The sequence below is a fragment of the Pan troglodytes genome, chromosome 20, assembly GCF_028858775.2.
Source record: "Pan troglodytes isolate AG18354 chromosome 20, NHGRI_mPanTro3-v2.0_pri, whole genome shotgun sequence".
Lineage (NCBI taxonomy): Eukaryota > Metazoa > Chordata > Mammalia > Primates > Hominidae > Pan > Pan troglodytes.
In genome coordinates, this window is record NC_072418.2 from 59199405 (window position 1) to 59223597 (window position 24193).

Consider the following 24193-nt stretch of genomic DNA (forward strand, 5'->3'; position numbering starts at 1 on the left):
AATGAAGAGAAAAAAACCCACAGCAATTTGCACAAGCAGCATTTAATATAAAGCAGGGGCTGGCACACGATGGCCTGCTACCTAGTTTTTCAACAGCCCACAAGCTAGTAAATAGTTTTGTGTGTGTGTGTTTTATAGGGTCTTATTCTGTCACTCAGGATGGAGTGCAGTGGCATGATCATAGCTTACTGAAGCCTTGATCTCCTGGGCACCAGCTTCCAGCAGGTGATTGTGTTAAGTGAAATAAGCCAGTCCAAGTTATCCTGCCCACTCAGCCTGGCTAATTTTTAAATGTTTTTATAGAGACAGTGTCTCACTATGTTGCCCAGGCCAGTCTCAAAGTCCTGAGCTCAACTGATCTTCCTGCCTTGGCCTTCCAAAGCGCTGGAATTACAGATGTGAACCAGCACACCTGGGGAAGAATTGTTTTTTATATTTTTAAAGTGTGGTAATATGAGCAAACCAGAGAAGAATATCCAACATAGACCAAATAGCCTGCAAAACCTAAAATATATATTCTCTGCTCCTTTGTGGAAAAAAGCTTTCTGACCTCCAAAATAAAGATTTATTGACCACAACATGGGCCTAACTATAAAGAAAAAAGAATTCTGAAGCACACCTAGGGAGGAAGGTTTCTCAGAGGAATGGGAATCCATTGACAAATTTTAAAGAATGGAGCAGCACAATTGGGTTTACCTAATTTAAAGCTCAACATGCCTGTCAAGTGATAATGGATTGGAAGAGAGGATATGGGAGCAATCAAGATTCTCTTATGGTTTTCTGGGAGAGAAAAAGGAGAACTGATGGATTCAGGTGCACCTACCCAAACCTGACTTGAGCAGGTGAGAGGCTGTAACAACGCAAACGTTGGGGCCGCCCAGGAGAAAAAGGATTACACCACCCAAAATTGGGTTTGAATGTTAAGACTGAGGACACACACATACCCACACTCCAAGAGGGTATGAAGCTTATTACATAACAGGATTTCTGAAGAGAGCAGAGTGGGCTTTCCCAAGCTGGTCTGAATGTGGCTTGAGAGGGCAGAGAAAGGAGGCTGGTTTGGGGTTGGGGTTTTATGGTGCTTAGGGGATGGGCCACAGCCAGGGGTACTACACAGGGTTTGAACTCCCCACTGGCACTAGAAGAGGGAGTACCCAGGTTTTCTAATCAGCTTGTCCAGCTGTGGGGTGATAAGAAACAAACATCAAACATGGTTAAACTTTTAATAATCCCAAGGAAAGAGCAAGTCAAAAGTGGAGGTATGAACCTCAATGTCTGGGTGAGGCCTCTGGTTGGGCAAGGGTGGGACCATGGTCACCGGGGAAATAGGAGGCAGCCTTCTGGGGTCCAGGGGCCAAGGCTGGTGGCTGGAGTATGGAAAGGCCTGTGGTAAGGCAGCCACAGGCAGGAGCTGGGGTCGTGAACACGCCAGGGGGCCCCATTCACGTGGGGCTGACAAGGCCAAAACAGGAGCAAGAAGAAAGACAAGATGGCGACGCAGTGGCGCCCCTTCCTCCTGGGATATCCCTCCCACCCCCTCTAGTGGCAGAGCCTAGCACTGCGCTCCCTGCAAAGTTGCCAGGACAGCTCCGTGATTGCAGGGCCGGCACTGAACCTGTGGACTTAGAAGCTGGGAGGCAATTGACTGGTAACTGACACAGAAGCCCTGTTCCTTTCCCTTGCAGAGGTGTGAGCCTATAGGTTCAGTTACTCTGGAGGCTGAGGTGGGAGGATCACCTGAGCCTGGGAATTTTGAGGCTGCAGTGAGCTGTGATTGTGCCACTGCACTCCAGCTTGGGTGACAGAGCAAGAGGCTGTCTCAAAAAAAAAAAAAAAAGTCCTCTGGATGGTCAGGAGAGCAACAGAAGGTGGGCGGGGAGGGGGGGTGGAGGGGGAGAGAAAAAAAGATGGAGAGAGAAATTTGTGGACCCCAAGAATATAGCTCACCTAGAAAGGTTGGAACACCTGAAATGGAAGTAGTGGCTTGTCCACAGGATCATAGAACTTGTAAAAGAATCCCGTGCACCAAATAAAGCATGCAAATAACAGGAAAATGCCAGAAAGCTGAACACCTGGGTGGCAGTCTGTGCACCCCAGTGAAGGAACGTGAACAAGCGGCTCCCATCGGTGTGCTGGCAAGACACACACTGGCGGGAGGTGAGGGTTGTGATATTAAGAAGGACTGAGGTGAACAGTTTTTAATGTTGGGATGTCAACAGAATGAGGACGCGTGGGGAGACGTTATCTGGTGTTATAGACACTAAATACATTTTTTTTTCTTACAATAAGAAGTTGAAGATCTGAGTGGATGAGAACTGGAGAAAGTAGGGATGCAGTGTCTCTTCGTGAATTCAGGTTTTGCACGGGGTAAGGTGGCTGTGTCTAAGCCGGTGCCACTAGCATCATACGCACCCAGCTTATGTTAAAAATTTAAAGTTAGAATGATTTTATAGCTAATTTGTATAGTTATGAGAGATGTCCAGCAGATGGCAGAAAAGATCTTGTTCTAACAGATAACAGCTAGATGGTTCTGCTTCTGTTTGACATTAAACATAACCAAAGCGTCAAACAACAGAAAAGGTTATCTAACTGATATACCAGTGAATGAGCATCTTTTTTTTTTTTTTTTTTTTTTAAAATAAATCTTCCTCTCCTGTTAGTGTGAGGCTAAATTTGGTGGTTCATATGATGGTTCACTCGATCTGACATTTTTTTCTTGTACTCTACTAGAATGTATATTTAAATTTTATAATGAAATATTTTATTATTATACAAATCATTGTTGTTAGTCCCAAAGTATTACATAAAGATAAACTGTGGTCGCTATATATAATTACATTCTAATTAGTGTATAGACTATTTTATTTATTATACAATTTCAGGAGGAGACCAATGTTTTCATCATCTTACCTATTAGTTGTAGCAAATTCTAGGATAAACTGCTAACATTATTATATTATTTTTTCTAGTGTCAAATGAGGTCTTTGTAGCATGTGTCACAATGTCCTTCCTTTGGAAAGGGGAATAATATTCCATTGTACAGATGGACCATATTTTGTTTATCTATTCCTTCAGTGAACGCTTGGGTAGCTCCTACTTCTGAGCTATTGTGAATAACGTTGCAATGAACATAGGAGTATGAGTTCCTGCTTCCAATTTTTTAGGTACATAAGCAGAAGTGGCATTCCTGGATTATATCGTAATTCTATGTTTAATTTTTGGGGGGGCTGCCATGCTGTTTTCCTTGTGTATTAACAGTATACCAGGGTTCCAATTTCTCCACATCCTTGGCAAAATTTGTTATTTTCTGTTTTTTGATAGCAGTGGTGTGGTTTTGATTTACATTTCCCTAATTATTAGTGATGTGGAGTGCCTTTTCTTGTGTCTGCTGGCCATTTGTAGACCTTCTTTGGAGAAATGTCTAAGTTCTTTGCCCATTTTAAAATCATGTTGTTAGTGTTTTGTTGTTGAGTTAGCGTTCTTTATAAACTCTGGAGATGAACCCCTTTTCAGATATGTAATGTGCAAATATGGTATCCCCCTATTCCATTGGTTGCTTTCACTCTGTTGATTGTGACCTTTGATGCAAAAACTGTGAGTTTTAAAATATATATTTTAAAATATATATTTTCTTACAATTTTATTTAGGAATAATTGAGGTACAGTAAATGGCACATGTTATCAGTTTATGATTTGTCGTGTTCTGACATTTTCACAGGCTTTCTGCATTTTTAAAGCTGCTCCCATTGGAAACAGGAAAGGAACTTCCATTTTAGTTAGGAAAGCTTTTGAATAATATTTAGATAGTCCAAAAAATACACAAAGTGATATATAACCTACAATTCCAAGAACGTCAATATTGAGCAAAGCGTGGACAATAGCCGGCTGAGCGCACAAGGTGGGGAGTGGGGAGGGAAGCTATGGATTTGCCTGTGGTGGGGAAGACTTTGCCCAGTCAGCCACAGAGAATTAGAAAGTCTGCCGCCCGCTGCTGCCCACGAGCAAACAGAAAAACAAAAAACCCAACCTGCCTCAGTGCTCACAGGCCGACTCTGTGCCGTAGCCCAGTGCAGCTCTCCACCTGCCATCTCACTGTTTCACTCCCTCTAACGGGTCCACGTTGATTAGTTCCCAAACCCCTCTTGCCTGTGACCCAACGTGGTTTTTTCCTTTGGCTTTTTTTTTTTCTCCCTCAAAGAAGCTGTTTTTCTTGCCAGCCCTGAGATGGGTTGAATAAATTGATCATAATTACACAGCCTACCTGGACGGATGAAAAACATGGTGTCGTCTATTCTCAGGGTCCCTAGGAGGGTTGTTAGGGTGGTTTTAATGAGTCCCAAAGCACCTGGCTCTATTTCTGCCCGTTGAGCTGCTAAACTGGCATCAAAAAGTTAACTCTGAGGAGGCAGAAAACATGATTTGTTAACTGCTGGCCTCAAGGGTGACTTGATTTATTTCAGGGCTTATTTTAAAAACAGTAATTATTTCCTGTTTCCGATCCTGAAGATAACATACACACATGTAGTGAATACATTTGGAAATTGTATTCCCATGAAACTTTTAATGAGATATTTGAATAGAACTTGTTAAGTAGCTGGTAAAGTTCAGAAGAGAAAATGCACACACACTAAAAAACTAGAAACACAATAAAAAGAAAGAACAGTCAGGAGGAAATGCTTTAAAATACAGAAAAAAGGATAATGGAGAATATATGTCATCCATAATCCCACCATAAAGAGATGATTTTAAATTTTTTGTTGTTTTTTGTTTGTTTGTTTGTTTGAGACAGGGTCTTACTCTGTTGCCCAGGCTGGAGTGCAGAGGTGCCATCATAGCTCACTGCAGCCTTGACCTCCTGGGCTCAAGCAATCCTCCCTCCTCGGCCTCCTGAGTAGCTGGGATTATGGGTGCACACCACCACGCCCGGCTAATCTTTTGTGGTTTTTGTAGAGACAGAGTTTTGTCATGTTGCCCAGGTTGGTCTTGAACTCCTGAGCTCAAGTGATCCTCCCACCTTAGCCTCCCAACCAAAGTGCTGGGATTACAGAGTAAGCCACTGTGCTCAGCCTGTATTTTGAATATGTAGTGCATGTCCTTACATTTTTCAGGTGTGTGCGTGTATACATATATACATACATGCATTATGTATATTGTATATGCACATATCCACAGACACGTATTTTAAGATGCAGAAAAACGGGGGAGACACTGAGGAGATTTAAACATGCCAAACTGAGATTTGGCATGATTCAAATTTCATATCATTCTGGCAGTTAGTGTGGAGACAGATATAGGGGCAGCCCCTGGTGGCAGGGACCAGTGGGCAGGTCACCCAGGGCTTGATCCCTGACATCCAGTCATGTGACGATTGTGTCCTGAGTTCAGGGAAGGGCTGTTGATGAAGCAGAAGAAATGTTTGAGAAGCATTGGAAAAATCCGGAGCCACCTGTTTTGCGATGGATTATCTGTTGCAGATAGTGGTGGAAAAAAAAGCAAACAGGTGGTTCTGGGATCCCCCCGAAAGGGAAACCCAAGATGAGGAGCTGGTGGGAAGGGGAAATTAAATGCTCATTTAACTTAACATGTGGGATGTCCAGAGGTGTATTTGCCGTCAGGGGAATACCTGGGTAAGGGCTCTGGAATAGACACCTGACTTGGCTACCATTTCTAGCAGGGTTAGATAGCCCCTCAAAAGACAGAGTGTGGAGAGAAGAGCCACATGTCAGGCTTAGGTCCGAGAGGGGCGAGTTTGCAGAAGGAGTGATGGCAGGAGAGCGGGGAACCAGGGGCATCCCAAGTTTGGACAGAAGCAATGTGAATGGACACGAAAGGAGAGATTCGAGTGAGATTTACACATTAGAATCCCTAGAACCAGGTGACTGATCAGGGCTGGGAGAACAAAGGGAGGCAGGTGGAGATGAACCCAAGGGCTGATCTCCACGTTCCCAACAGATGTCACGGGAGGATACAGAACACTTGTCCCTGGGATATGGACTGCAGTGTCCCTGCAGTACTAAACAGACCATTGGTATGTGGGAGCGAGATGCCCACCATTGTTACCTGGCTGAAGAGCTGGTCCCCTTTCACACCTGGCTCCTGCCTCCTACCACTGCCCATCTTCTTAGACACAGGCGCTGGGAGACTCTGCAAGCCTTTCACACCTGGCTCCTGCCTCCCACCACTGCCCGATCTTCTTAGACACGGGCGCCGGGAGACTCTGCAAGCCTTTCACACCTGGCTCCTGCCTCCCACCACTGCCCATCTTCTTAGACACAGGCGCCGGGAGACTCTGCAAGCCTTTCACACCTGGCTCCTGCCTCCCACCACTGCCCATCTTCTTAGACACAGGCGCCGGGAGACTCTGCAAGCCTTTCACACCTGACTCCTGCCTCCTACCACTGCCCATCTTCTTAGACACAGGCGCCGGGGGACTCTGCAAGCCTTTCACACCTGGCTCCTGCCTCCTACCACTGCCCATCTTCTTAGACACAGGCGCCGGGAGACTCTGCAAGCCTTTCACACCTGGCTCCTGCCTCCCACCACTGCCCGATCTTCTTAGACACAGGCGCCGGGGGATTCTGCAAGCCTTTCGCAGGTTCCCAGGACTCAGCTCCCACCCGCCTCTTGGTGCTATAACAGGGTAGTGAGGGGGTGTGGTTTCAGCACAACCAAGCTTCTCTCTTCTGTGAGCCTTTTCTGGTCCACCAATAGAGTCTTCCATAAATACTGAGCACTGACTACGTATCAGGTCTCGTGTGGGCACAAGGGACACTGAGAGGAAATGGAGTCCTTGTCCTTGAAGGTCTCACCTTCCAGTGTGGGGGTGACGGACACGCCTTCCAGAGTGGGGGGGTGACGGACACGCCTTCCAGTGTGGGGGGTGACAGACACGCCTTCCAGTGTGGGGGGTGACAGAGACGCCTTCCAGTGTGGGGGTGACGGACACACCTTCCAGTGTGGGGGGGTGACAGACACGCCTTCCAGTGTGGGGAGTGACAGACACACTTTCCAGTGTAGGGTGTGACAGACACGCCTTCCAGTGTGGGGGGTGACAGACACGCCTTCCGGTGTAGGGGGTAACAGACACACAAACACACTTGCTGTGGTTTTTGAAGATGATCACAACACTCTCCCATCTGATCTGTTCAAATGTGTCAGGTCCTCATCAAGAGGTGGAGTTGGATTTCCATCCCCTTGCATCTGGGCAGGGCTGACTTGCTTGTCTCCAACAGAAAGTGGCAGAAGGGACATTGCGTGACTCCTGAGGCTAGGCCAGAAAAGACGACACAACCTCCCCCTTAAGTGCACGAAGGCCTCAGTTCCCCTCAGCTGTCCCATTGTCCAGAGGCTGCCATGTTGTGAGGGAGCCCCACCTAGCCCACGACACACGGAGAGGGCCTGAGACAGCATGAGAAGAGAGAGCTGGTGGGTGGGCCCCAGCTGTTTCAGTCACCTGGATATCCAGCTCTAGTCAGCACAGAAGAGACCCTGAGCCTAACCACCCAGCTGAGCCCACCACCAATTTCCTGACCCACAGAGATACTAAAAGCACTGTTGTTCTGAGTCACTGAGTTTTGGGGTGATGTGTTATACAGCTACAGATAACTGGAACAGCATTGTGTCTTCCCACCCTGTACTTATTTTATTAATTTTTTTTTTTAAATAGAGATGAGGTCTTACCATGTTGCCCAGGCTGGTCTGAGCAACATGGTAGAACCATCAACTTCTGAGCTCAAGCAATCCACCAGCCTCGGACTCCCAAAGTGCTGGGATTACAGGTGTGAGCTACCGCGCCTGGCTGCACCCTGTAATTCTGATCTTACCCTCTTCTTACCTGGACCCTCGTACGATTTCCCTGGGATCTCAGTCTCTAGAATTCAATCAGCCTTTTCTTTGGGATTTGGTTCCTGTTCATGCCTCTCGTTTACCCGTTCTGTCCTCTCTGCCCCTTTTGTTTATTGAGAAGCACTTGTGAGATCTATGGAGGTATGCTTGTGGCGTGTGTACTAAAAATTTTAGTGGCAGAAAATTCATGTGTTTGAGTAGCTAAAAATGGATTTTAAGGGAGTTTCATACTCAGGATTTGTGTGCATGCCAAGCAGCTTATCTGAAAGTAAATGAAAAAGTTGACCGGGCACGGTGGCCCACGCCTGTCATCCCAGCACTTTGGGAGGCCAAGGCAGGCGAACTGCTTGAGCTCAGGAGTTTAAGATTAGCCTGGGCAATGTAACAAAACCCCATCTCTACAAAAAATATAAAAATTAGCTGGGCATGGTGGCACTTGCCTGTGGTCCCAGCTACTCAGCAGGCTGAGGTGGAGGCTAGTTTAAGCCAGGGAAGTCGAGGCTGCAAGTGAGCTGTGATCGTGCCCTTGCACGCCAGCCTGGGTGACAGAGCGAGACCTTGTTTTAAAAAAATAAAAATTAAAAAATTGTTAAATGCTGTAAAAAATGTTTTTAAAAAGAAAAAAGTTAGTAAAAATAACAATGAAACAATATCGGCAAGGAGAACACCACTAACTTCAGGTTTGAGCCTCTGCTCTCAACTAGCAAAACTTTTCTAAGCTCTGTAATATCTACCAACCATGGACATATTAGAGAAAATTTTAGGCAATATATAGAGTTTTAGTAATTAAATATTTTTTTACTTTTTTTTTTTTTTGGAGACAGTTTCACTCTTGTTGCCCAGGCTGGAGTGCAATGGCGCGATCTCGGCTCACTGCAACCTCCGCTTCCAGGGTTCAAGCAATTCTCCTGCCTTAGCCTTCCTAGTAGCTGGGATTACAGGCATGCGCCACCACGCCCGGCTAGTTTTGTGTTTTTAGTAGAGATGGGGTTTCTCCATGTTGGTCAGGCTGGTCTCGAACTCCCGACCTCAGGTGATCCGCCCGCCTCGGCCTCCCAAAGTGGTGGGATTACAGGCATGAGCCACCGCGCCTGGGCTTTTTTTTACATTTTTTAAATTTCTTTTTTCTTTTTTTTCCCTCTGGTGTTGAAACTAATATAATTACATAGTTTAATGTGCAGTAAAATATCAGTAGGACAAAAATCTGCAATTTTATTGTATTTAGGTATTGCTTAGGATAAAGCTACAGTGATTATCTAAGTAAACAAGTTAATATGTTTGAGGAAAATCAATCAATAAAAAGTAATACTAATGATACACATGGAATTGACAAAAAACTATGAGGTGGTACTTTCTTGAGAGAAGCTTGGGAAGCCCTGAGCTAGAAGATATTTTTCTTTTAATTTATAAACATTTGGAGAGCACTCTTTTTTGTAAAAATTACCTCACTTAAACTCCACAACCAACTGCAAGAAACTGTTACACTCATTTTATAGAAATGGAAAATGTGGCTGGGCGTGGTGTCTCATGTCTGTAATCCCAACACTTTGGGAGGCCGAGGCGGGTGGATCATCTGAGGTCAGGAGTTCAAGACCAGCCTGGCCAACATGGTGAAACCCCATCTCTACTAAAAATACAAAAATTAGCCAGGTGTGGTGGCAGGCACCTGTAATCCCAGCTACTTGAGAGGCTGAGGCAGGAGAATCTCTTGAACTTGGGAGGCGGAGGTTGCAGTGAGCTGAGATTGTGCCACTGCACTCCAGCCTGGGTGACAGAGCAAGACTCTGTCTCAAAAAAAAAAAAAAAGAAAGAAAGAAAATGTAGGGAGCTTAAGTGACAGAGACAGGAATTAAGTCCAAAGCCTGGCTGATGGCCAAGTTGATGTTGTCTACAGGATATGGTACTGATCTCCCAGTGGTAGCTCAGGGGCTGTGACATTCCTAGAACAGGCATCTAATCTGCCTCCATTAATCATGGAGGACTTCCTGAAGGAAGTGACATCTGAGCTGGGACTTTCCCTTAGCTCAGGGACATCTTTCTCCTAAGCATGGCCCCCATTGGTGAATGAAACCTAATTTTCTTTAGAGAGAACCCTGTTATCTGTCCAGTATTCCCCAGAAGAGGTTGGATAAAGCACAGATAGCTGCCTGACTTGAAAGTGTCTTTCAGGACTGGATCAGATCCAGGAGCAAATTGAGAGAGAGAGGGAGACAGAGAGAGAGAATCAAAATACAACTGAAAAGTGCCAGGGGAGAAAAAGAGATTATTTCTTCAGACTAATATCCTGTTTGGAAACACCAAAAACTGGTATTATTGAAAATTTCATATGTAAAATAAAGAGCTTAAATAACAATTCAAGTCTTAAAGTTTGGCTATCACAATTTTTCTTTATTTTTGTTTGTTTATTGAGGTATAACTTACATATAGTGAAGTGTACAATTCTTAAGGTTACAGTTTAATAAATTTTTACATATGGATAGACGGATAGATTCACATAACTATGACCCAGATAAGGAGACACAATATTTCCAGTACCTCAGAAGTCTCCCTCTTGCCCCTCCAATCTGTGCCTACCTACAGGTAACCACTTTTCTAACTTTTTTTTTTTTTTTTTGAGATGGAGTCTCACTCTGTTGCCCAGGCTGGAGTGCAATCTCAGCTCTCTGCAACCTCTGCCTCCCTCCCAGGTTGAAGTGATTCTCCTGACTCAGCGTCCTGAGTAGCTGGGGTTACAGGCGCCTGCCACCATGATCAGCTAATTTTTGTATTTTTTAGTAGAGACAAGGTTTCACCATGTTGGCCAGGTTGGTCTGGAACTCCTGGCCTCAAGTGATCCACCCGCCTCAGCCTCCCAAAGTGCTAGGATTACAGGCATGAGCCACCGTGCCCGGCCCACTTTTCTAACTTCTATCACCATAAATTAATTTTGACTATTTTAGAGTTTCATAAAAGTTGTATGTTACAGTATGCAGTCTCGTTTCTAATTTTTGTTTTGTTTTGTTTTGTTTGTTTTTTTGAGACGGAGTTTTGCTCCTGTTGCCCAGGCTGGCGTGCAATGGCATGATCTTGGCTCACTGCAACCTCTGCCTCCTGGGTTCAAGCAATTCTCCTGCCTCAGCCTCCCAGTATCCCAAGTAACTGGGATTACAGGCACCCACCACCATGCCCGGCTAATTTTTTTGTGTCTTTAGTAGAGACGGGGTTTCACCATGTTAGCCACACTGGTCTCGAACTCCTGACCTCAGGTAATCCACCCACCACAGCCTCCCAAAATGCTGAGATTACAGGCATGAGCCACTGCGCCCGGCCCTGATTTTCATTCAACATTATATTGATAGAAGTCATCCATGTGGTTGTATGTATCGACAGTTCATCCTTTTTATTGCTGTGCAATATTCCATTGATTTATTTATCCATTCCTTGATTTATTTATCCATTCTATTGTTGACGGACACTTGGATTATTTCCAACATTTATCTATATGCATAATTATGCTGTAAGTCGTTTTGCATATGTCTTTTGGTAGAAACAATACTTTTTTAAAAACAAATTTAGTAGATTATAAATTCCTTAGTGATGGGTAAGGTAGGAGTATGTATTACTGAACATAGAGACACTTGGTAGAGACTCCTCACATGCACATCTGAATGATGCCTTGGGACTAGGCAGTGATCCTTTCCCCTTCTTGGGGCCAGGCGTACCTCCAATGACTTGGTAACAGCTTCAACCCTTCTTCCAAGAAGATTGCCCACATACTCAACATTTAGCACTGGGCTTCTGGAATGTGGTGATATCTAAGGTTCTTCCAGCTTTGGCCTACATGAGACGGTGAGCTGGGTGAAGTGCATTTTCAGGGCAAGCGCTGAGCTCCAGCTTATGAGGAATAGCCCTCCAATGTGCCAGGAACATCTTATGTGCCCTCTGGAACAAATAATATTTCACTTTTCCGAAAGCCAGAGCTTTGGGATCCCAGATCTAGTAAGAATCATCTTATTCATCTTCCTTTCATCTCCAAGCCAGAAGGAGGCTCGTTGAATTTACAGGGATGGGGTTGCAAAGGGCATTAAGGAATCCTGCATCTATGCTATCAGGACCTACCAGTCCCAAGTGGCTTTACTAGATAAAATGTTCTGAGTGCCTTAACCCAGAAAAACTGCAACTCTAGACCCTGGATGTTCTAAACGACGCAATCAGAACATCTTCCCATATTCTTTGGAAGAAACTCTAACACTTTCCTCTTTCTACTTCTACCTAAAACATCTGAAAGAAGGGAGGCGAGAGAGGAGAGAATTATGCATTTAAACAAAGACAAGGAATTGCGAAAATCACCATTTTTAAAGAAGTATAGATTTCATAAGAACCTCTGAGATGATGATAATGCATGATAATAACATGTAATAACAATAATTATAATAGTATTATGCTTCTATGAGCCATATAAATATTATATGCTATACATATTGCTAAGTGTTTTGCAAACTTCACCTCATTTATTTCCCCCTAAAAGTCTATGATTTTATGTAAGAGGAAAATGAAGCTCCAAGAAAAACTTTTTTTTTTTTTTTTTTTTTGAGATGGAATCTCGTTCTGTCACCCATGCTGGAGTGCAATGGCGTGATCTTGGCTCACTGCAACAGCACTATCTTGGGTCACTGCAACCTCCGCCTCCCAGGTTCAAGCAACTCTCCTGCCTCAGCCTCCTGAGTAGCTGGGATTGCAGGCACCCGCCACCTCACCCAGCTTAATTTTTTGTATTTTTAGTAGAGATGGGGTTTCACCATGTTGGCCAGGCTGGTCTCGAACTCCTGACCTCAAGTGATCCACCTGCCTCAACCTGCCAGTGTTGGGATTACAGGCATGAGCCAGCACACCCAGCCCAAGAAAGACTTTTTGGACACTATCTCAGGGTAAGGGAGTAGCAGGATTGGGATTTACACCTCATGACTCTCAAGCTCATGCTCATTCCACTACAGAAAATGACCTGTTTGTTCAGGTCTTCCTATTAACTGAGATCTTCCATCTTCCAGGAATGATGTAGTACATTCCAAGAAAGATGTGTTATGGAAGTGACATCAGATCTGAATCCTGAAGTCAAAGTTTCATTTAGTAGAAAAACAAGGTAAGATGAGGAAGTGTTGGGAGACTGGACTATGAAGAGTCTGTATCAGAGGCTGGCAAACTATAGTTGACCATTTGTTTTTATAAATAAAGTTCTATTGGAACATAGCTAGCTCCCCTTGCTTATGTATTGTCTCTGGTGGCTTTCTCACTACAGTGGCAAAGTTGAGTAATTGCGACAGGGACCATATGGCTAACAAAGACAAAAACAGTTACTATCTTGCTCTTGACAGAAAAAGTTTTCCTACCTTGGATCTAGGTCACACTAAAGCTTTTAGTCATAAATGCTATCCTAGGGCTGGGCGCGGTGGCTCATGTCTGTAATCCCAGCACTTTGGGAGGCCGAGGCGGGTGGATCACTTGAGGTCAAGAGTTCAAGGCCAGCCTGGCAGACATGGTGAAACCCCATATCTACTACAAATACAAAAATTAGCCAGGTGTGGTGGCAGGCGCCTGTAATCCCAGCTACTCGGGAGGCTGAGGCAGGAGAACTGCTTGAACCTGGGAGGCGGAGGTTGCAGTGAGCTGAGATCACACCACTGCACTCCAGCCCAGGTGACAGAGTGAGACTCCATCTCAAAAATAAATAAATTAATTAAATAAATGCTTATCCTGTATGTAATGTTGAGCCATGGAAGGATTTGGAGTAGGGGAGACACATGGGCTTATTTCAGAATTACAAAAAACCATTCTCAGATCCATCCTAGCACAGGGCACTCCCACGATAAAGGCATCAACAACACAATTCCAAACCATCTTCACTTCTCAATCTTTCACCTTGAATACCATTTCAACAAATATTAATTGAGCATCTAGTATGCACCTATACTCTATGTAAGTGGTTAAAGCTGTAAGCAAGCAGTAAGGCTTGAAACTTAAAGCTGGTGGAAAGTAAACTGAGGAAGTGAGCTTTCTCTTTGAGAGATCCAATGGAAGGAAGACTGTGTACAGAAGGACAGCAGCCAGAGCTTGCCTTAGAACACAAACAGAGCTGAACTTCTTGAATCAAGCAGGTTTTTTGGGTTCCAGTGGCAGAAATGGACTTTGGCTAGCTTAAAAGAGAAATCACTGGAAGGAACTGGCAAAGGGGTGGAGTTCAAAGGATTAAAGTGAAGGCTGGAGAGTGGGTTTGGGAAAGAGTGAAGCCTGGGAAACCAAGAGATTTCTGTATCATGAGCCACTCAACACTCTCACCTGAAAAGCATTAAATCTGCTTCTTCCACTCTTGCTTTACTCAATTCGAGATTTAAAGCGCCAGGTAAGCAGTCTGATTAGCTTGGCTTAGGACAAAGGTTGGTTGGCTTTAGTGTAAAAATAAGGATCTGGTGCAAGGAGCTTTGAGGGACCCTGCTTGCTTTTCATTATGAGAAAATGGGCACATGCATTAACTGTCCCACCAGGACCACATACAGTGGAGCAGAGGTAATTCTTCCAAAGGAAATCAGGGTATAGAGACTTAGCAGCTAAACAAGTTCACAAATGTCAATCATACCTGTATAGATTCAAATCCTACCTCTTCCAATTATTGGCTTTGTTGACTTTGGGCAAAGTTATCTCATTTGCAAAGAGAAATTATAATACTACCCAGCTCTTAAAATTATGAGCTAATAGATATGAAGTGCTTAGAACCATGTCTGGCACATCATAATCACCCAATTAAGCTTAACTGCTGAGAGTATTATGATTATTACTGCATACTTGCTAAAAATAGCACCAAGTGGTAGAGCCCACGGTGAGATCTAGGCCCTCATTCCAAAGCTCCCGCTCTTTCTGCCAAGCCAAGCTGCCTCTGCAGATCCAACCTCAGTTAAATGAGATGATAACGTGTGTGACGTTGTTGGGGCAGGTGCCCAAAGAGGATGCTCAATTAGTGTCCAAGACTTTCTTCCTCTCTCCCCAAAGAAGTGAGTAGGCTTAGGCTTTCCTTTCTGCTTGGGAGATGCCCCCACCTTTTTTTTTTTTTTTTTTTTTTGAGATGGAGTCTCACTCTGTCACCAAGGCTGGAGAGCAGTGGCGCGATCTCGGTGCCCGGTTCAAGCAATTCTTCTGCCTCAGCCTCCTGAGTAGCTAGGACTACAGGCACCTGCCACCATGCCCAGCTAATTTTTTGTAATTTTAGTAGAGACGGGGTTTCACCATGTTACCCAGGATGGTCTCGATCTCCTGACCTCGTGATCCACCCGCCTTGGCCTCCCAAAGTGCTGGGATTACAGGCGTGAGCCACCGCGCCTGGCCGGAGATGCCCATATTTAATAGAGAACCAAGTGGGTGTAAGAGGGCTCAGGGAAAGCAGACAAAGAGGAATGTTCCTGGTTTGTGCTTACTATCATTCTCACGGAGGAGCCCACTCAGGTTTGTTGACAATCTGGCCCCTGCCTACCACTCTAACCTCTCCTCCCTCCACATTCCCATGAGCTTACCCTGCTCCATCCACAATGATCTTCTTTCTGCGTGTCAAATTCCTTCTGCTTTTTTCTGCCTCAGGGTCTTTGCACAAGCTGTTCCCTCTGTCTAAGCTACTCTTACCCCAGATCTTCATTAGGATCTAAACTCAAATGTGACCATCTCAGTGAGGTCTCTCCTGACAACTCTAGCTACGGCAGCATCTCAACCCCATCAGTCTCTAACACATGGCCCTACTTTAGTTTCTTTGCAGCAATGACCAGTACATGAAATTATATATGTGTTTGTCAATATTGTTGTTTGTCTTCCTACACCAGACTATAAACTCCACAGGGTTAGAGAATGTGCATCCCCAACACCGAGACTGCTTGGTTCACAGAGGGTGCTTTTACACATATGGCTCTGTCACAACTGTCATAGCAACCCTGTTAGGTACATAGTCTGTTAAGGCTGAGAGGGGCTTAGTATCATGATTTAGAGCAGCACTGTCCAATATATGTAGCTATTTAGATTTACATGCTTCATAATGAAATAAAATGAAAACTTCATTTCCTTAGTTGCATTAGCGTCACCTCAAGTGCTCAGCAGCCGCACATGGCTAGTGGCCACCATTCTGGGTAGCAGGGATACAGGACATTCCTATCACTGCAGAAAGTTCTACTGGACAGGGCTGGTTTAGAGCATTCACTGCAGATTCATATACTTAGCTTCGAATCCCAGTCCTGCCAATTACTAGTGGTGTGATTCTGAGTGGACCTTATGCTTTTAGATCTCACTTTTTTCATCTATAAAATGACGCTAATAACAGTTCCCATCTCATAGTGTTGTAGGAGTTATTATAGGCAAAGGCTCTTAGAAGAGCATCTGGGATATAGTCAGTGCTAGAAAAAGTATCGACTGTTGCTATGACACCTCCATTTTTACTCCCTGAGAAACTGAGGTCCAAAGAAAAGAAATCCTTGACCTAGTGCACACAGCCAGGAGGTGGAGGGAGCTGAGGTTTGATCCCGCACCTCTATGATTTCAGAGCCTGGCTAAATCTGATGACACTTTTCAGGTCCCTTCTGGGAAAAATCCCTGAAACTTCTGACCCATTGCTCCCTTATCTGTTTAGTGGGGGACAGAAGACTCCAAGGGCTCCTTTATCTAGGATAGATGCGAAGGAACTGGCTGGAGAGCCAGCCAGAGCCCAGGACATGGGTTATCTATTCTAGGACCTAGTCAGTGGCTTGGGACTCCTTGGGGGTTGGGAAGCCAGGCTGCCCAGGACACAGAAGCATTGGCGTGGCTGAGCCAGTCATGCCAGCTGCAGCCGAGACCCCTTGTGTGGGCGCTGCCCCTGTGGGTGTAATGGCCCCTGCGGCAGGGACAGAATGCTCATCCCTCCCACCTGCTCAAGCTCTGGGACTGCCCCAGGAACTGCACAGAGGGGTTGAACTATTTCTACTTATTTCCCTGTAGAAGCCTCAGATGCTGCTGCTGCTGCTGGTTTAATTTTTAAATTTAGTTACTTTTAATACTTTTTAAATTTAGTTACTTTTAATATGCACAGTCCCTATGCTTGTACTGTTTTCTTTGTTTTGTTTTGGTAACATGGGATTTTTAAATTGCTATTTTTAGAGCTTTTAACACATTTTTCTACATTTAAAAAATTTTTAATTGAGGTAAAATTCATATGATATAAAATTAACCATTTTAAGTGTACAATTCAGTGGCCTTTAGTGCATTCTCGATGTTGTTCAACCGTCACCCACATCTAGTTTTAAAACATTTTCCTTACCCCTCACCCCATCTCACTAAGCAGCCATTCCTCTTTCCCTCCCCGTTCCTAGTCCCCGACAACCACTATCTACTTTCTGTCTCTAAGGATTTACTTGTTCTGGATATTACATATCAATGGAATCATACACTAGGTAGTCTTTTGTGTCTGGCTGCTTTTACTTTGCATAATACTTTCAAGGTTCACCCATGTTCTAGCGTGTATCAGTACTTGATTTCTTTTTACAGTTGAATAATATCCTATTATATGGCTATACCACACTTTACCCATTAATCTATTGATGGACATTCGAATCATTTCCATATTTTGACTCTAGTGAATAGTGTTGCTGTGAACATTCACATGTAAATATTTGTTTAATTACCTGTTTTCCGTTCTTTTGGGTACATACCTAGGAGTGGACTTTCAGGGTTATACGGTAGCCCTATATTTAACTTTTTGAGAAACTGCCAAACTATCTTCTACAGGGGCTATACCAATTTACATTTCCACCAGCAATGTATAAGAGCTCCAATTTCTCCACATCCCCTCAATATACTTTAAAACATTCACAATGATATGGCATAATAATATAATAATTAATGATAATAATTGTTGCTATCATTAATAGGAGGAAACCGAGGCTCAGGGATATAGTCAATTGAACAAGTTTATGCATCTGTGAGGCAGGCAGAATAATTGTCCCTGAAGATACCCACATCTGACTCCTGGAACCTGGGAGTGTGTTACTCTCAGATGTGATAAAAATAAGATTGTTAATCAGCTGACCTTGTGGGGAGATTATCCTGGATTACTGGGGTAGGTCCAATGTAATCACAAAGGATCTTGTAAGTGAAAGAGGGAGGGAAATGGGTAACAGAGGGAGACGGAATGATGAAAACAGAGAATCAGAGCAATGTACAGTGAGAAAGACTTGACCGGCCATCGCTGGCCTGAAAATGGGAGAGGGTTGGAGAGAGATTTGAAGACGCCATGCTGTTGGTTAGGAAGATGAAAGAAGCCGACCAGGAGTCAGGAATGTGGGCAGCCTGTAGAAGCTGCAGAAGGCAAGGAAACAAATTTCTCCTAGAGCCGGCAGAAGGCATGTAGCTTTACCAACACTTTTCGCTCGATCAACCCACTTCAGACTTCTCAATTCCAGAACTGTATGATAATAAATCTATGTCATCTTAAGTCATAAAATTTATGGTAATTCGTTATGGTAGCAAGAAGAAACTCAGGCCAGCCATAGTGTGGTGGGGCAGGGATTGGCATCCACACTGGATTGACTCAATGTCTGTGATTCTAACTGATTGGCTGTCTGTGACTATAACAACCAGGTTTTTTGCCGTCTCCAGGTCCAGCACCACTTCCCTGCTCTACATAGACATGAGTGGATCTCACAAACATCACGCTGGGTGAAAAAAAAAAAAAAGATCCCAGCACTATGGGAGGCCGAGGTGGGTGGATCACGAGGTCAGGAGTTCGAGAACAGCCTGGCCAACATGGTGAAACCCTGTCTCTACTAAAAATACAAAAATTAGCCAGGTGTGGTGGCGCACACCTGTAATCCCAGCTACTCAGGAGGCTGAGGCAGGAGAATCGCTTGAACCCAGGAGGCGGAGGCTTGCAGTGAATTGAAATCGTGCCATTGCACTCCAGCCTGGGAGACAGGGTGAGACCCCGTCTCAATAAATAAATAAATATATAAATACATAGCTAGCAAGTTGTGCAAGAAAGATTCAGTGAAACACCATTTAGAATAAATGTAAAAACACAAAATAATATTACACACATGTAGTGGAGCCAGCTTATGAGGGTCAATTGTTAACGTTTCCAGTTTTCTACATTTAAAACATTTTTAAATTGAGGTAAAATTCCTCAGTTTAGCTGCTTGCCTAACACAGCCCAATACTCAAAACTAAATTGTATAAACTTGAACATAAATAAGTTATAATAAAAATAAAGTAATAAGCACTAAAAGCTCATCACTTCCTGGTTGTGGCTCCCCAAACATGGTGGCGGTGGTGGTTGGTGTGGGGTGGGTGGGGCAGGTGCTACTGTGTAAACGATAGGGACCAGAGATATTGCTAAATATCCCACAAAGCGGAAGACAGCCCCCACCACAAAAACGATCTAGTCCTAAATGTCAGCTGTGCCAATGGTGAGAAATCCTGATCTTCCCTAAAGCATGAGTTCCTCATGAGCAAGGCCAGTATCTGACTCATCTCTGTCCCCAGATCACAGTCTGGCAGAGCGGATAATGCTAAAGAATATTAATGATGTTCTACATCCCAGGCATTTGTTGCATTTAAACCCTAGTGTTATGAGTTAGGGACTATGATTATATTTGATAAAGCAAAGAAACAGCTGTGCTGGTAATGAGGCTGCTAAGGAAGGATGGAAAATCGAAACGTAGGACTAATCAGAGAAATCCAAATATGCTCCCCCAACCAATCACAATGGCCTCTAATTAACCACTGCCAGCTTCCTTATGCCAACGGCCTCCAACCAGGCACTCTTGAAGCCTTCCCTTCTTTCACTATAAGCTTTCCCACTACCCTGCCTGCCTTTGAGTCTGTGCCAAACACAAATGGTGTCAGTGGACTCCCTTATTACAGCAAGCTCTGAATTAATAGCCTTTGCTTGTTTTCATTGGGTGGTCTTTACTTCCGCATAGCACCGGATGTGAAAAGCCTTCTGCATGTTTTACGCCTTGTTTCTTCTGCTCATTATAACAAATCCTGTAGTATCACGTTTTCCCGGTGATGAGTTGCCAGGACCATGTGCTCACAAAGGAGGGGAGCTCTGAAATATGGCAAATGGCCAACAAGAACTCTCCCCTCCAGCCTAGTCTGAAGGATCGCTGAGGTATCCCCTAATGTACATGAGATGGTCCAGCTCATACTAGGGATTGAAACATAGATAGCACCAGAGATGGCGGCAGGAGAGAGTCCCCTGCAAGAGTGGACATCCCTCCACACCTGGAACTCTTTCCTTCCAGGACACTACACACAACCCTCTGTTTCTGTCAGGCTTGAAGGAAGTACCACAGAAACCTTCAGAGCTTAGATAGACCAGTGGTCTCTACACTCTGCCTTTATTCCAGGAGTCCAGAGGGATACTGGGTCAAGTTCATATCCCCACTGACAGCTAAAGTTCTTGACTGTCCAAGCAATTTCTAAGAATTACCAGTGGAAACAGTTAGTTCCCTGTGGCTGCTATGAAAAATTATTACAAACTTAATGGCTACAACAGTACAAATTTACTATCATACAGCTGTGATATGATAGTATCACATGAGACTGGAAATACCATTATCCCAACTTTACAGATCAAGAAAATGAAGCACAGAGTGGTTAAGTAACTTGCTCAGGGTACATAGCTAGTAAGTGCTAGAGGTAAGTATAAACGTAGACATCTTTGGAAAGGAATATACACAAAAATGTAAAAACAATACTTACTTCTGAGTAGAAATACGATAGATGTTGTTTGCTTGCTTTGTTGTTTTTCTGAAATTTACAGTACGTCTAGGACAGGGGTCCACAAACGTTTTCTATAAAGGGCCGGACAGTAAATATTTTAGGCCTTTTGGCCCAGATGCTCTCTGTCACAACTACAAAGCTCAGCCTTGCAGCCTGAAAGCACCTGTAGACAATACATAGTGAAATGGCATGGCTGTGTTCCAATAACACTTTATTCATGGACACTGAAATTCACATTCTATATAATCTTCATGTCATGAAATATTTTCTTTTGTCTTTCCCCTCCAAGCATTAAAAAAGGTAACAATTACTCTTAGCTCATAGGCCCTACAAAAACAGGAGGAGGGCAGGATTTGGCCAGCAGATCATAGGATGACAAGCATCACACTCAGCATGAAACCGTTCTAAAATGTTGCTTTAAGATGAAAAAGCAGATACAGTTCTTTGGTCAGCAGTTGGTGGCGTGGGCACAGGTCTGAAGACCTGCCAGCCTCCAGGCAGGCTAGAGGGCAGGTGTGGGCAGTTATTTTGTCCCTGGAGCCTGGGAAGACGGTGGGTGACCAGAGAGTCCTGTCTATCCTAAGAGGAGAACGTTCAGCCCAAATCCCAGCCCCGTTATGCACAGATCAGAGCCATTTCTGAAAATGTCGCTGCTGATTCTGCTTTTCCTGGGATTGGCAGAAGCCTGTACTCCTCGTGAAGGTAATGCTTCCAGCTACGCCCTGTGTCCTCTATGTATTTTCTTACAACTTGGGAGGCTCTCGTGGGCTGGATTCAGAGAGAAGCTCCTGAAGTCTAACAGACTTCTTCTTGCTTCCCATTTAGACATTCACATTTCCCTTGATGGACACGGTGGGGTGAATGAGTCTAGGTTGCTAGCCCCTGCCCTTAGAGATACACTTGTGTCTGCATCCTGGTTTCTATCACTGATTCTTTGTGGCTTTGGGGAGACATTGCTTCTGCGAGCCTTGCTGTCCTCATCTGGCCAACGGGGCTCACAAGAATCCCCAGTTCATGGGACTGTTGCATGTCATTGACGAGCTTATGTTGTGCAGTGCCTGGAAGTCAACATTACTATAGTTAGATAATTCTAGTGAGACTCCAGACTTTTGCGACGTAAAGACACCAAAGAGTATATTGGGAAGAGGACTTGGGTCTTGCCGTAACTCTGAGTTCCCATTTCCTCATTCGATCCACAAATGTTTATTCCTGGTTCTTTCCACGGGCTTGATGCTGGGAATATAGTGATGAAAAAGACAGACAGAAATAGTTCTGTCTTCATGGAATTCTCATGCTAAACAAACACATTCTAGTGTGGGGATTCGGAGATGGCCTCTCTAGAAAAGTCACATTTGAGGTAAGGAATAGGAGCTGGCCAGCTGAAGAGTTAGGAGAGACTATTCCAGGCAGAGACTTGAATATGCAAAGGTCCTGGGGCAGAAGGCACTGAGTCCCTTCATCAGAGAGAGGCCGGTGTGTCAGGAACGTGGTAGACAGAAGGAGGGGCATGGTGGTGGGACTGTTACAAGTAAGAAGAGACAGGAGGCAGGAAACAGAATAGACAGGGGCATGTGGGTCACAGGAAAAATTTTGGATGTTATCCTAAGGGAAAAGGAAGGTGTTAAAGGGTTTTCAGCAAAGGAGTGTCATATTTAGGAGTGTGTGTGTGCATGTATGTGTGTTTCTGTGTGTTTAAACAATGTGTCTTGCCCTCAGGAAAGAATGGATTAGGTGGGAATCAGATTAGGGGCAAACACACAAGTTAGAAAACATTTTGGTCATCAGGGTGAAGATGGGGATACGTAGAAGGTTACGAGGCACTGAGGAAACAGCTCACAGGATTGAGTGATGGGTCAGATGCTGGTGGTTGGGGATAGAGAAGCATGCAGAAAGGCTCTCTTTATACATACATGTATTTGCAACTGGGGAATTGAGGCTGCCCTTAACTGAGATGAGAAAACTCTGCAGAGGTCGGGCGCGGTGGCTCACACCTGTAATCCCAGCACTTTGGGAAGCCAAGGCAGCTGGATTATTCGAGGTCAGAAGCTCAAGACCAGCCTGGCCAACATGGCGAAACCCCATCTCTACTAAAAATACAAAAATTAGCCAGGCATGGTAGTAGGGGCCTGTAATCCCAGCTACTCAGGAAGCTGAGGCAGGAGAATCGCTTGAACTCAGGAGGTGGAGGGTGCAGTGAGCCGAGATCCTGCCATTGCACTCCAGCCTGGGAAACAGAGCAAGACTCTGTTTCAAAAAGAAAAAAAGAAAAAAAAAAAACTCTGTAGAGGAACACGTTTTTAAAAAAATTTTGAAATTATTTTAGACTTAGAGAAAAGTCACAAAAATTAAGTTTCTGAATATTCTTCACCCAGTTATCTCAGCTGTTAACATCTTACCTAACCATAGCACAATGACTAAAAGCAAGACCCAATACCAGAACAAAACTATTAAAGAAATTACAGACCTCATTCAAATTTTACTAATGTTTCTACTAATAGAAAAACTATTCTATTTGAGGATCCAATCCAGGATCCCACCTTGCATTTTCAATTAAGTTTTTGTTTTGTTTTGTTTTGTTTTGTTTCATAAAATCCAGCTCTTGCTCAACCATGTTGCATTTTGTTATCCCATCTCCTTTGGTCTTGTGATTTGTCCTTAGCATGTGTGATTGAACCTCCTCAATCTTTGTCTTTCATGACCCTGAAACATTTGAAGAGCTCTGATCAGTTGTTTTGCAGAATTTCTCTCAATTTGGGTTTGTCTGAAGCTTTCTCATGATTGGATTGAGACTATGCATTTAGGGCAGGAATACCACAGAAGTGGTCTCATACCCTTCCCAGGGAATTATATCAGGGACCACATGATGTTGATGTGTCTTATTACCCATGGTGTAAACTTTAGTCCCTCGGCTAAGGTGGTGTCTGCCAGGTTTCTCCACTGTTAAGTTACTATTTTCCCCCTTTGTAATTAATAAATACGCTGGGGGAGAAATTTTGAGGCTATGCGAATACCCTGTTTCTCTTCCAATTTTTGCCCATTAATTTTAGCATCCATCTGTGGATCTTGCTGCAGAAATGATTGCTACAGTGCTTCTCCAATGGTGATTTTCTATTCCCCTTATTCCTTCTACATATATTCAATGGACTTTCTCTGTAAGGAAAAGCTGACTTTTCTTCCCCATTTATTTATTCAAGTACTGTATTTATTTATATCAGTGTGAACTCAGGGATATTTATCGTACTGGTTGGGTGCAGTGGCTCAAGCCTTTAATCCCAGCACTTTGGGAGGCCAACGCAAGAGGATCACTTGAGGCCAGGAGTTTGAGACCAGCCTGGGCAATATAGTGAGACTCATCTCTACAAAAAATAGTAAGAATAAATAAAAAGTATTGCATTAACAGATTATTTTTTGATGGATAGGAGTGTGATGACCACAGATTCTTTTTTGAACAGGCTAAGCTTGAAGCACCTGTAAGACGTTTGGGACATCCATAGATAGCAAGTTCTGTGAGAACAGAGTTTGGGGTGTCTAGTGTACTCTTATACCAGAACTTCTCTTCCCAATCAGCCTTGCAAATACCTAC

At 44.1% G+C, this 24193-nt stretch overlaps 2 protein-coding genes across 21 annotated transcripts in view; one reads left to right on the forward strand and one right to left on the reverse strand.

Moving 5' to 3' along the window:
• The window catches only part of ZSCAN5A (zinc finger and SCAN domain containing 5A), a 91867-nt gene that overhangs the window by 28951 nt on the left and 38723 nt on the right, over positions 1–24193 (reverse strand). The gene's annotated exons all lie outside the window — the stretch shown is intronic.
• The window catches only part of EDDM13 (epididymal protein 13), a 37235-nt gene continuing 34269 nt past the window's right edge, over positions 21228–24193 (forward strand). Inside the window, exon 1 of the mRNA XM_016936928.4 lies at positions 21228–21312. Within this exon, the coding sequence (XP_016792417.2) occupies positions 21228–21312 (85 nt within the window). The remainder of the gene's footprint in view (positions 21313–24193) is intronic.